The 13,389-nt window shown below is 40.6% G+C and overlaps 1 protein-coding gene across 8 annotated transcripts in view; it reads right to left on the bottom strand.

Annotated features, from left to right (window-relative positions):
• The window catches only part of Kiz (kizuna centrosomal protein), a 114,274-nt gene extending 101,795 nt beyond the window's left edge, over nucleotides 1–12,479 (bottom strand). For 2 of the 8 annotated variants that reach the window (XR_003952536.1, XR_003952535.1), the window contains exons 1-3: nucleotides 12,261–12,477; nucleotides 7,122–7,184; nucleotides 4,435–4,597 (exon numbers count right to left, since the gene is read on the bottom strand). Coding sequence is in view for 5 of the 8 variants with exons in the window: in XM_006499299.4 (XP_006499362.1) it covers nucleotides 4,435–4,597; nucleotides 7,122–7,184; nucleotides 12,261–12,382 (348 nt within the window). In the remaining 3 variants the exon portion in view is untranslated. Of the gene's footprint in view, nucleotides 1–4,434; nucleotides 4,598–7,121; nucleotides 7,185–12,260 lie in introns of all 8 variants that reach the window. The other 6 variants (XM_006499299.4, XM_006499300.4, XM_006499298.3 and 3 more) reach the window with 4 other exon arrangements.
• Nucleotides 12,480–13,389: the final 910 nt, after the last annotated feature.

The following is a 13,389-nucleotide window of genomic DNA, read 5'->3' as shown; positions in this document are numbered from 1 at the left end:
GTGGCAAATTGTTCAGTTTGATTCTCAGATGAATCTTTGGCTTTCTCTCCCCCTATTTCTTCCAGTATACATGCTTTTTCCTGGATAGTGGAATCTCACTAGAAGATACGAGAGAACATGCTTTTTTATTCAACTAATACACTAGCAAGAAAGACATTCTGGTTGCTGAAAATGAGATTTGCTACATATTTTTCCTTTTAGGACCCTTAAGATCATAGCTTGTTTGTGTCTCTAGCTGCATATGTAGCATAGGATGGCCTAGTCGGCCATCAGTGGAAAGAGAGACCCTTGGTCTTGCGAAGATTCTAGGCCCCAGTATAGGGGAATGCCAGGGCCAGGAAGTGGGACTGGGTGGGTTGGGGAGTAGGGAGAGGGGGCATGGTATAGGGGATTTTTGGAGAGGAAACTAGGAAAGGGGATAGCATTTGAAATGTAAATGAAGAAAACATCTAATAAAAAATAAATCTAAAAAAAAAAAAAAGCGGGGGTAGATCATAGCTTGCCCACAGTATTTGTTACATGCTTAGTCAGGAACTAAATCTCTTAAAAGGTTTGTCCTCAAATGTTATCCCTCTTGAGCATATAACCTCCTGACAACTGTCTAGGAAAATCACATCTCTAAACAATGAGACTGTATCTTCAGAGTGACTCACTATTAAACATAAATGCCTCATGTGCACTAACTGTCCTTTATTCAGGGACAAACTCTATAGCATTAGAGGTGTGGGCAATGCACTCTGAATAGCTTTCTCTTTAAGCAACTTACCTAAGGTCCTCAGCAAAGGAGGTAAAGATCTGACATCAAAGTAGAAAAGCATTAAGAGGGTGCAGATGGCTCTGCTGTACCTACGGCTAATGCTGGGGACTGGCCTAAAAGATCAGCATCTCCCATGTCAAACCTCGATTTCTGACATTAGTGTTGGGGTCCACGGACACATGGCAGGCACGCAGCTTTGGATTCCCAGTGACTGCTAGATCCTAGTGCTGCAAGGGTACCAAGTCCTTCCATCTATAGCTAAATGGTCTATTTTTTTTTTAATCTCACCAACAGAATTGTTTCAAAAAAGAACTGCTTACCCAAAATTCAAAGCAACATAATCTAAGTGATTTTTGAAGCATTGTGTAAACAAAACTTTCCATATTTTTATACAGTTTATTGTTATCTTCTGAAAAATGGTCCCCTGGGCTGATACTCTTTCCTAGCTCATTATACAAGTTTCTAAGACATATCTGTCATATATAACTAATGCTCTCAATTTAAAAATATTTACAAAAGATTATTCCAAATCTTTCCTCCTACATTTGATTATAAGAAGAAATCAATAATCGGATAAGACCATGATATAAAAATAAGAGGTAATTTTCTTTTACTTCCTTTATTCCTGTTTTGCCCACTGCTTTATTTTCTACATGAAATCTCTGAGTAGTTTACAATATGGATAATGGCAACTGCTTCTTAACCTTAAGCATTTGCCTGGAGTACTAAGAGGCAAAACTTGTTCAAGCTTAAACACAGCTAATCCCAGAAGTTGGTTTCTAAACTCTTGTTCCCCACTTAAAGACACTACAACTCATTGGGAAAAGGCTGTTTGTCTTTAGTAGAGAAGACACGAGGCACACTTAACAGCATCTTGCTATGCCCCAAAGAAAAGAAGGCTCAGAATCCAAATGGTCACACAGGAAGGGAGCCACCTAAGCACATTTAAGGCACTGGCTTCAATCCCCAGGGTCCAAAAACAGAGTTCCACTGGCTATGTATAGAACAATAGGAACAAAAGTAACTACTGATAACATGCTGATTAAATAAAAACTCACATGTTCATCATGCTATTGAAAAGGAGGGAGGGGCAAGGAGGTAATTTCTTTTTGTTATAGAAGAAAGTCAGTTAATGGAAGATATAACTGAAAACCGCCACTCTGGCTTCCTCCATTACAGTAACTCTCTCAGGAAGGCTCAGTCACAGATCCCCAAACCAGTGGGTAAAAATCTAGTGAAAACATGATCTTCCAGTGATGCCAAGCCATCACTCCACAGAGTAGTTACTATGTTCTAAGGTACCTTAAAACAGATCTCCAGAGATTACCATCTTAACTAACAACTCAGAAGACTGCCTCACGCCTACAGAACCATGACGCCAGGCACTCTTTTAATGGACACTACAGGAAGCATGAGCTACCTGTGACTATTAACACAAATCAATTAAAACTGCAGCGGAGTGCAAGCTACACCATCAGGATTTGACAGATTTGTATGGCTGGCTAAGTTGGTGCTTTGTCAGAGAACATTGCATAGACACAGAAGGTTCTGCCAGGCAGTGCTAGTCCAAAGCACATTTTCAGTTCACAGGGGATAGGGTCAGAGGTGAGGGCAAATTCTGGACCAGGAAACGATAACTCAAATTCTAAGTGACAAGCAATTGGCTGACTTCCTCAAAATAACTAATGTCATTGAAAAAAAGAAAACAAAACATCTGAGATTAGTGAAACAAAATATATTCCAGGGACTTCAACCTAAATTGTGGTAAATGTATGATATGATAAAACAAAACCCAAGCAAGGAGAATTCTATAGTTGTGTTTTGTAAACTACAAAATTGCTAGAATATGTTTTCTTTCACTAGGCAGTCTCCCCCGCCCTTATTTCTTACATTATGGCTAACTTCTGGAGCAGCTGGCTTATACTCAATTCTCTTTTCTCAGGGTCTGCCATCAGGATTCCTGTACATCAGCATATGAACAATGCCCCTGTATATTTTTCTCCACTTTATGAGAAAAGCCTGACTCCTCAAATGCATTGTCAGAGCCCTACCATGTGCACAGGCATTCTGCACACACAGAAACACAGATCCTCTTAATAAAGGAAGGGACAGCCTTCTGCACACACAGAAACACTGAGATCCTCTTAATAAAGGAAGGGACAGCCTTCTGTACACGGGCGTCTGTGAAGAGCCCAGTTCCTTGAGATTCTTGCTTTCTGAACACTCTCTGTTCAAGGTCACCCACAATGATTCCTAAGGGATCTCTTCCCAGTGCTTAGACTGACTATCACAGTCACCTAGAAGATCAGTCACAAGGCTAGAGAGATGGCTCAGTGGTTAGCAGTGGGTACTGTCCCTGCAGAGGACACAGATTCCCACAACCTACTTTGAGAGAATCACAAGTAGCTGTGACTCCAGCCCTGGAGATCCAATGTCTCTTGTCTCCTCCACCTCCATGCACAAACCCACACACAGACCAAGTCCCACATATACCTAATTAAAAATCAGTATTAAGAAAGTAAAAAGAGCTCAAAGCAGTCACAAGCCACAGTTATTTTTTTCTACTTTTTTTGATCTAATTCCATTATGAATTGGTTTGTCTATTGGTAGTTGCCATACCTGTGTGTGATGGTCATTAATACAATTGTTCATGCTAGTAAAATGTGCACGTATGTTTCTTACTTCACTGTGTAGAAGTGATTTACTGATGTCCTATCATGATTTTTATGCTTGTCTATTATGTTCTTTTCTAAATCCACAAATAAACATCTTATAGTTTTTCAAAAATTTGAAATTAGACTAAAATAGACTTTAAAGGATCATGATGATAACAATATATATCTCAAATAATATATAAACTCTAGTGGGTTGGCTTTTTAGGGGAACTGGAAAAATCTGAGTATGAGCTAAATATTAAATGACACTGTAGATTAGTTAATTTTAAGGATGATAACATGAGTCTAATTATAAAAGACACTACCCTTGTGCTTAAGAGCTTAGGAGAGAAGTGTCATGATAGGAACAGGAAACTACTTAGAAAGAAAACCCCACATGTGTACACAAAGCAAATACTGACACATACTTATAACTGCTGTATCGAGTGGAGACAGTGTCCATTAGAATAAGTCCTTTCATTTTTCTATAAATTTGAATATTTTGCAATACAGTTAGGCTAGGGAAAAACTGATAAAGCACAAAGAAAATCCCACTCAAACCACCTTTTTTGAGTGCTCTGTTGGGTTAACCTGAACTATGACCCTTATCATTACAGACAGCAAGCAAGAAGTCCCAGCATCTGGCCCTCCAGATGGAGTAAGCTGCAAAGGTCACACAAGCATGCGTGGAAAGGACTAAGGACCAGAATGAAAGGGAGTCTCCAACAGCAGTCATTGCACCCCAGAGCCCAGAAGCAGGAAGGTGATATCCCAGGGACATGTCTTCCCTCAGTGCTCCCCACCCCTAATGGACTCCTGCCCTGAAGAGAGCAGCCCAGACCAAAGAGAACAAACAAACCCAAGGACTCACTATAAAGAGGGAATTGGTTTCAAAAAGGAACTTAATGATGCTTAAATTCACACATTCTACCAACAAATAACCCTATTCAGACAACTGGAAGTGGTGCCTGCCACTCATCTGGAAAAGCTTTTCAAAACACAGAGCAGAAAACAAAATGTTACCTTCAGTTTTTGAAGCTTCTCTGTATTTGTGGTCAAGTGTTCAACATACGTCTGGACACATTCAAACTTCTTTAAATATCCTTGGTTTCGAACCTGAGCCCTCCTCTCAGACTCACATACTTCCTTCAGGTATTTCTTTAGTTTTGCACATTTCAGCTTAGCTCTTTAAAAAAAAAAAAAAAAAGTAGAGCCTTAATAACAGAATTCAAACAAACTTAAGAACAGTTTTCTTTAACAAAAGTGTTAATGAGACGATTAAAAATCTAAGAAATTTACTCAAAGTCCAATAAATAGAATGCATATGTAGTTTAGAGAAAGAAAATTCAAATAGTTCTCACTATTGTATAGCATTGGTCACAGATTCCCATACCTCCCCTGAGAAATGCATACAATACCATTTGGTAACACAGTAGAGATTCATGTACTGTTGAGACAAGTCTCACTGTACAGCCTGGGATGGGCTGGAACTTGCAACCCTCCTTCCTTGGCTTCCCCAGTGTACAGATTACAGGTGTGCAGTACCCTGCCCCACTGCAGCATTCCCAGACACATGGGTTGGATTCCTTTCTTTCTTATTTTGTCTGCTTTACTTTGTTCTTTTACACAAGACTTCTCTGTGAAGCCCCCTAGCTGTCCCAGAACTCTCTCTATAGACCAGCCTGGCCATCTGTCTCTGCCTCCTGGGAATGCTGGGATTGAAGGTGTGAAGCACCATGCCCAGTTCTAAATGTATTTCTTAAACTGAAATATGGACTAAAGAGTAGTGTCTCTTTGGCCATATTCAGAGGCATACATAGCCTATGGGCAGTTTTTATATGACAACCAATTTTTAAATTAATTGTTTATATAAAATGAAACTATAAACTGGTAGTCCAAAAAATTAAGAAAATTGAAAATCTAAAATACAAAAAACTATCATTTAAATAATGTAAAAATGTAGTAGACACTGCAACAAACATACTACTGAAATATTTTGTAATAATATATCAACTCTGAGAAAATCTTTGGAGATTCTTATCCAGTTGTAATACTAAAAGGCATACTAGAGAGCTCAAAGTACACAACCTTCTCTTCTTAGACCAATATGCTAATTTTCGTCCTTCTTCATAACTACCTGAACCCTAAAGGACACCTATTATGGAGCATTTATAGTATTGGTACAGTAAGATATTTTATATTCTCTCACTCACATATATATTTACCTTCCCAGCAAATTTTTGGAGATGAGAGAAATTTCTAAAATTAATCAACAATAGACCTTAAATATCTAACTCTAGGCTAACAAGTTTTAAGAAATCCCCCCCTATCTCTGGGGAGGGAGTTATGTGTGAGTGTGTTTTCCAGTGTAAGTCAGAGGGCAGCCTCAGGTGCCAGTTCCTCACCTTCCATCTTGTTTGAGACAGGGACTCTAGCTGTCCACCACTGCATATACCAGACTAGTTGGCTCACAAATTCCTGAAATGGTCTGCTTTCTGCCTACCGTCTCCATGTGGGATTCCAGACATGCACCACCATGTCTGGATTTATGTGCACTCTAAGGATCTGGACTTAATACCTTAGGCTTGCATGGCCAGGACTTACTCACTAAGACATCTCCCCAGCCCAGAAGGTTTTTATCATGCTAATGACACTGTGCTTTAGCTGTGGTTGGCTGACTTCAGTTTTCCTTCTGGATAATACAATCTACCACTGTTTCCCCTGATGCCCATATCTTCATTTTTGACCCAAATGACAGTAATGGAGGAAGACCCTGACATACTCTTATCTAGGTGCTTAGTAACCATGTCTTCTCACCCAAACATACTACTGTATGTTTCAATAGCATGCCCTCATTCTTGCTATTCTTGCTAAAGCTGGCATCCATCCGTCTAAGCAATCATTGATAAATTCTGCCGTGCAAGTATGAAAACTGTCTACCTACAGTTAACAGGAAAACAGGCGATTGCAGCATATTTCCCTCGGTGAATGCTCCGAGGGAAAGTGAAAGGAGCCTTTCAAAACAACTTGCCTTCCCTAGCTGAAGAAGCAAGGAGGCCCTCCCAGGGGCAGCAAGGGGCCTCCTTTTTTTCAGGAAAGGGCCAAAGGATGATAAAAGCTAACAGATCAGCTATAAAAATCACATGCCTTACTCTCTGCAGAAGCTAAACATGTTGAAATAAGAATAAAAGAGACAGCCTTGGTGGTGGTGTGTGTGCCTTTAATTCTGCACCTAGAGGCGAATCAGGTGGATCTCTGAATTCAAGGTCAGCCTGGTCTATAGATCAAGGTCTAGGGCTCCACAAAGAAACACTGTCTCAAAAACCCCAAAAAGAAAGGAAAAAAGACTACACTGCCTTATTTTAAAATATTTAAGCAAAACCACATTCCTGAACTAATACAAAAACAAAATAAAAATAAAATGTTTATTAATAAATTATATAAAACTATAGGATTTACTTCAAATTATTATGCATTAAAAATAAAAGAATGATAAAAATATTCCATCTATAAAAACTATGACATAATAGTAGGGTTGTTTGGTTTTCTTTTTAAATAGAGTCTCTCTATGTAGTCATAGATGGCCTGGGACTCCCTATGTAGTCCAGGCTGCCCTCGAACTCACAGAGATCTGCCTGCCTCTGTGGTACAGATTATATTTTGGCTGACAGCTGCAAAAAAGCTAGACAACCATCACTGTCATCTCTTACCTGCACTTATCAGATTTATTGTATTCATAAAGCTTGTCTTCCAGGTCCAATCTCTTCTTTTCACTGTAATACAGAAAATGTATGTCACTGTATTGTATTAATTAACTAGTGGATTTAGACCATGGTGTCCTCTGAAACCACATCCATCTATTTAAAAAAGGAGAAAATGTCGTGGGTGGCTGAAAGACCTATCAACAAGCAAGTAGAAGAAACAAAGGTAACAACAGTATGAAGCAAAAACTCAAGACCCTCAGCATCAGTGAAGCACTGTAGTACATGCATGTAGACCCACACTTCAGAGGCTATGGGAAGAGGATCAGTACTCTGAGGCCAGCCTGGGCTACATAGGGAAAACCTACCTGGAAAACAAAAATTGACTGGGATTCTCAAATTAAGGAAAAATGTTTGAGGCCAGAGATACATGAGACCTTGTTTCAAAAAGGAAGTAAACAAACTGAACTCAGAATACAAATGACAAGGACATCATATATGTATTTCCACATTAGAAATCTTTACTGACATCTTGATTATTAAACCTTCAAGGGTTTTATAACCAATTGTGTGTCTGACTTGTGAAAAACAAATGGTTAGATGGTATAGGGAATTTGTGCTTAAATTACAAGGACAGGAAGATCTTTAAATACATCTAGGGCTCTATACCGCCATGGTATTACTGCTGAATGACTGAAGTCTGATCAAGAAGAATCATCTAAAGGATCTAACCTGGGGTCACCTTCTAGAAGACATGTTATACTTAAGAAATTGCCAGGAACATGACAGATGGGGTCAGACTAAACAATCATCCCAAGAGGTCAGAAGCAACATGGCACACCAAATGTAAGCCATGTTTCTCAATTAAACCCTAGACCAGAAAGGACCAGAAAGAAAGGCTTAATAGTGATGTGTATGTGTGTCAAGTTGACAAGGGGTCAATTGTATTGGCTGGTTTTGTATGTCAACTTGACACAGCTGGAGTTATCACAGAGAAAGGAGCTTCAGTTGGAGAAGTGCCTCCATGAGATCCAGCTGTGGGGTATTTTTCTCAATTAGGGATCAAGGGGTGAGGGCCCCTTGTGGGTGCCATCCCTGGACTGGTAGTCTTGGTTCTCTAAGAGAGCAGGCTGAGCAAGCCAGGGGAAGCAAGCCAGTAAGTAACATTCCTCCATGGCCTCTGCATCAGCTCCTGCTTCCTGACCTGCTTGCCAGTCCTGACTTCCTTTAGTGATAAACAGCAATGTGGAAGTGTAAGCTGAATAAACCCTTTCCTCCCCAACTTACTTCTTGGTCATCATGTTTGTACAGGAATAGATACCCTTACTAAGACAAATTGGTTTCTAAGACAACTTATGTCTGGCATTGAGTGTGTGGAGGGACACACAGCAAGGCTGAAGGGTAACTGTGAGAGCTGTACCATGGTTATATAGAAGAGCATCTTTCTTTCTTTTGTTTTTTTTAATAGTACATTGAAGGTTTTAATGACGTGGACCATCACATACTCACATCACAGTTTGAAGTATTTAACAGAAGAGCACTGATTTTAGGTAAGTGTATGGGAAAAGAAAATAAAAATATAATATTGTTGGGACTTCAGGAGAATCTTGATGAGGGAAATGCTGGGTCTTTGTCCCATGTTTGCAACTTTTCAATAAATTTGAGTCTATTTTAAAATATTTTTTAAATGATTCTGCAATCTAGGGAAAAAGGGCCATGTTGGGTTTTGTTTGTTTGTTTTTTGTTTTGTTTTGTTTTTAAATTCCATCACCTCCGAAACTGCAAATTCTTTTTAATAATGTTGGAAAGATCTCTGTTCTCAGTTCCTTCTCTTGTGGATGCAGATACCTGCTGGTCACACTGCTGGTCTCTCTCTGAACACTTCATATCTTAGCAACCACAGACACATTGTGGCTCTCTATTCCACGAAAAAATGGTGCTGATTTTGTCAACTCCTCATCTAACTCCCTCCTCCATGCTGCTGCATCTCCAAATGGTAATCCTTCATATGAGTTTTAACATAAGGTCTAAACACTGGATATTTACCTCAGTAAAAAGTCAGAGGGAAGGCTTATTGGTGGGACCACCATAATAATCCTTACATATCAAATAATGCCTACATATCAAATCTCTATTTCAGAATCTCTGAAATGCCCAAACCTGAGATACTTACAGAGTCTTTGTTTCAGTCACTTGTACCCTCATCTGGGTTTTCACAGCTGGCCTGTTCTTACAAAGCTGAATTTTCTACATTTTAAGGAACTTAGTCAATTTGTGTCTCAATACCACGGTTTTCCATCACCCTCAACTGTACTCAGCTAATATCTCAGCGTCAATTCTGAACCATTATGATATGTTGCCCTGAATCGGTATCACCATTGAAAATAACTGGGGCTGGTTAATGGACCTTTCAAAGGATGTTTTTATATACAGTAGTTGTTAAGTATCAGCTGCACTTATATGTTTCTACCACACTTGTGGGCACTATACACACTGCAACATGTCACTCCATTAGACTCTTTCAGATTCAATTACGGACTTTCACAACAATGGAGAGAAAGCACTACACACACATAGAAAAACATTCAAGCTATAAAATTACACCTATGTGGGAATACACAGGAAAATGACTGGAGTTTAAAATACAACAGTTTCGATGAACAAGCTCAGTTATCAGATCAGCTAACATTTCAATGACTGCCTCTAAAAGGGCCAAGAAGGCTGAACTGTACTTGTTGTTGCTGTTAATCTCCTGATTCCCCAAAGTTTCCAAAGTGATAAAAGCATTTCCAACTGCTGTGAAATTCACAATATTGAAGATGAACATGGACTTTCAGGAAATAGTGGTCCCTATGATGAGACTGGCTTTAATTTTTAAAATGTTATTACATTTAGTGTGTGTGTGTGTGTGTGTGTGTGTGTGTGTGTGTGTGTGACCCTTGGTGAAGTCTCATGACTTGTCATGGGCAGAACTCATGTTCCTACTCATTTACTATAGCTCCCTCTCTAGAGTTATTTGCTTCTATCTTGTGTGTAGCATGCATTAATTAGAGTCACTTACAGATTCTTAAAATGAAAAATGATCACACAGAGCAATAGATTTACACTGACTTAAAAATAAAACAAATCTTCAAATGCAGGACCATGAACAGGCCATAAAATCTGACTCCAGTTTCTTATGTAACTTCAACAACCTTACCTTGCTTCCTAATTAAAGCAAAAAGTGCTAAACATAAAGTGGATAATCATTACAGTTATTGTGCCATAAGGACCATAAAGAACCAGGTGCTTCCAGCATAGGAGGCAAAAATAACTTACCACTAACCTAGTTCAAAAAGAATGTCATTTAAATCAGTCACATTTTAAGAGCAGATCTTTGCCTACAAAACACAAATAAGTAAAGGCCAAAGGTAACTATACCACTCTTGAACTACAACAGACAATGAGATAAAGGCACTAAAACTAAAGTTCTTGCTTTTAAATTAGCTGATGCATATATATATGTGTACACATATATATATGCAGAGATCTAATACCACCACCTTGGGTAACTGGAAAAAAGATCATTATTCAGTGACAATGAGGTGATGGCATTCCACATAAGGCATTTGTAACACCTAGACGCTGGCTAATTGACTTTTGGATTTAACCCATAAATTCAAACATTTTACAAAAACACCTCCTCCACCATTGTACTACACAGTGAGCAAAAGGTGTTGCTTCTCACCTAAAATTCTCAATGTAGGCACACTTGAGCTCGCATGTGCACACGTGCTTGTGCATGCACACACACACATTCTCTCTCTCTCTATTGTATTCTCTCTGAGATCTCACTAAGCACACTGAAGGTGCAAACATTAGAAAGTATTGAGAAAAGAAAAGCTCTGTAGGAAAAATAAAGGTGTGTGTGTGTGTGTGTGTGTGTGTGTGTGTGTGTGTGTGTGTGTTGGAGATAGGTTCTCACTATGCTGCCCTGGCTGGCTTGTATCCCAGGCTGGCCTTGAACCTGTGGTCCTCCTATTTCTGTCTCTTCAGCATAGACCACCACCAACATACGCCTAAATGGTTAATTTTTTTTTTCTTAAGTGGGAGATTAAGAGATCCCTAGAGTAGGTGAGCAGGACTGTGTCAGAAGGAAAAAAAAAAAAAAAAAACGGATGTAGAAAGAAGATAAAACACGGAAAGAAGAGTTAGGGCCCGTGGGAGTTACTTAACAAGTAATTGGCAAAAATTAAGTCTAGTGTAAGATGCAATTCCTTTGAAAAATCACTTACTTTACCTCACCTGCAATTACTGTTATGATCTTAGAATTGTTACAGCCCTCCTGTTCCTTCTGAATGATTCTGTAACTTTAACACCCACTAAATGTTTTGTTTATCAAAAGATCCAAAAATCTATTTCCTTTCTTGTCAACTAATGAGATTTCTAAGTCCAATTAATTTGGCAGCTAAATAAGTGTTCCAACAACTTATCTTTCCATGTGGTTATTTATAGTCAATTGCTTTGTACTTTTTTCTATTTATGCATTCTTAGATCTAGCTTTTTCCAATGGTTCTCATCTTTCATGTCTTAATCAAAGGCAATCCCAACCCTCGAAGCTGAACCCGTTGAAAATTTCATCCTTTTACTAGAAATTTAGTCAGCCCCAGACACTTCTAAAAGACTACAGCGCGCGCGCAAACACACACACACACACACACACACACACACACACACACACACACACACACACACACACACCATTCCAGCCTGCGTTCCTGGACCTGTCATCTTTGATGCAGTGCGGCTGTCAAAGTAGGATGACAACTTGAAGAGAGAGTGAGGAGGGGGCATGTAGGACTAGAGAGGACTAAAGAAATTCACAAGGTTTGATCAAGACTGGCAGGCAAAAAAACTCCCACTCTCACTTCCGGCCGCATCCGCAGGCTGAGGGACCTGGCTTTGGTTGTCATGAGAGATTACAGTCTCTCTGCGCTTTCAAACAAGGGGCATCCGTGGTAAAGTTGTGCTCCTAACCCCTTCTGGGGCTAGTTGGGGGTCGCAGGCGAGTTCCAACACTAGTGAACCACTGGCGGGAAGTGGGCCGGACACCGTACCCCGATGCTCTCAGTGGCGCCGCTGACTCCCTGCCCCGTCCCGCGGCCGTACCTGTCCCGCAGAGCCTGCTGGAGCTGGCCCACCCTTTCGTAGTAGCTGGGGCTCGCCAAGGGCGCAGAGGTGGCGGAGGCCTGGCGCAGGCCACCACCACCGCCACCGCGCCCTCGCGGCATTGCCACAGGGCAGCTGGCGGGCCAGCGTTGCCCAAGGAGACCGCCCCAACATGCACCGCGGGTAAACAAGGCGCCTAGCGGCCTGAAGAGGGCGGGGCGAAGGGCGGGGCGCCGAGGAGGCGGGGTTAGCCGCGGTGTGGGTCCGGGAGGGGCGAAGACAGAGAGACTGGCAAGGGTGGAGCAGCCCTGGTGGTACAGGGAGAAGACAAGGGAGCTGTGTCACGTTCTCTCTGCTACCGCTGTGTTTCTCTTCCCCTACAGAATCCGTCCTACACGCATTCATTTTATCAGATGCAGTTTCTTATTTACCTTCCTAGAATTTGCAGTGAGAGACCCTGTGACAAGATTGTTTTGATACCAGCACTTAGAAAGCAAAACAAAAAGCTAGAAGAAAACAAAATTTAAGAACCGCAAATATGCCCTTGATCTCAGCACTACGGGCAGAGGCAGTAGGAATTCTGAGTTCGAGGCCAGTCTAATTTACAGAGTGAGTTCCAGGACAACAAAGACAACACAGAGAAACCTAGTCTCAAAACACCAAACCCCACCCCCAAACAAAATAAAACAAACAAACAAAGAAACCAAATATGCCATCCCACGCTGGAATGTTTTTCAATGCTCAGGTTGCCATCAGCCCTTTCAGGGGAGAAAGATTTGGTTTCTAACTAGGTCCTTGTGAATCAAACCGTTTACTTCTGCAGTCAATTCTCCAACAAGGCCCCCAGCCAGACTACATTGGCATAAACCCTATGTCCCACAACTCAGCTGTGACCATACAAAAAGCCTAGGTGCCCCAGAGTGAATTGGGCAGACTATTACAGCAAGACTAACTTAACCTTAGATCAGTTCAGAGGAACTACTGGTTATAAAGGCCCAGAACAGAATCAGTCTTTATTCTTGCCTCCATCAACATGGCAAAAGGCTTCCTGAAGAAAGACAACTGGATTCTAAAACCCACTTGGAATAGGAAATTAAAAAAAAAAAAATGTACACACGTACTTGTAGTC

Source organism: Mus musculus, chromosome 2 (assembly GCF_000001635.26).
Source record: "Mus musculus strain C57BL/6J chromosome 2, GRCm38.p6 C57BL/6J".
Classification (NCBI taxonomy): domain Eukaryota; kingdom Metazoa; phylum Chordata; class Mammalia; order Rodentia; family Muridae; genus Mus; species Mus musculus.
This window is presented reverse-complemented; position numbering and strand designations above follow the sequence as displayed.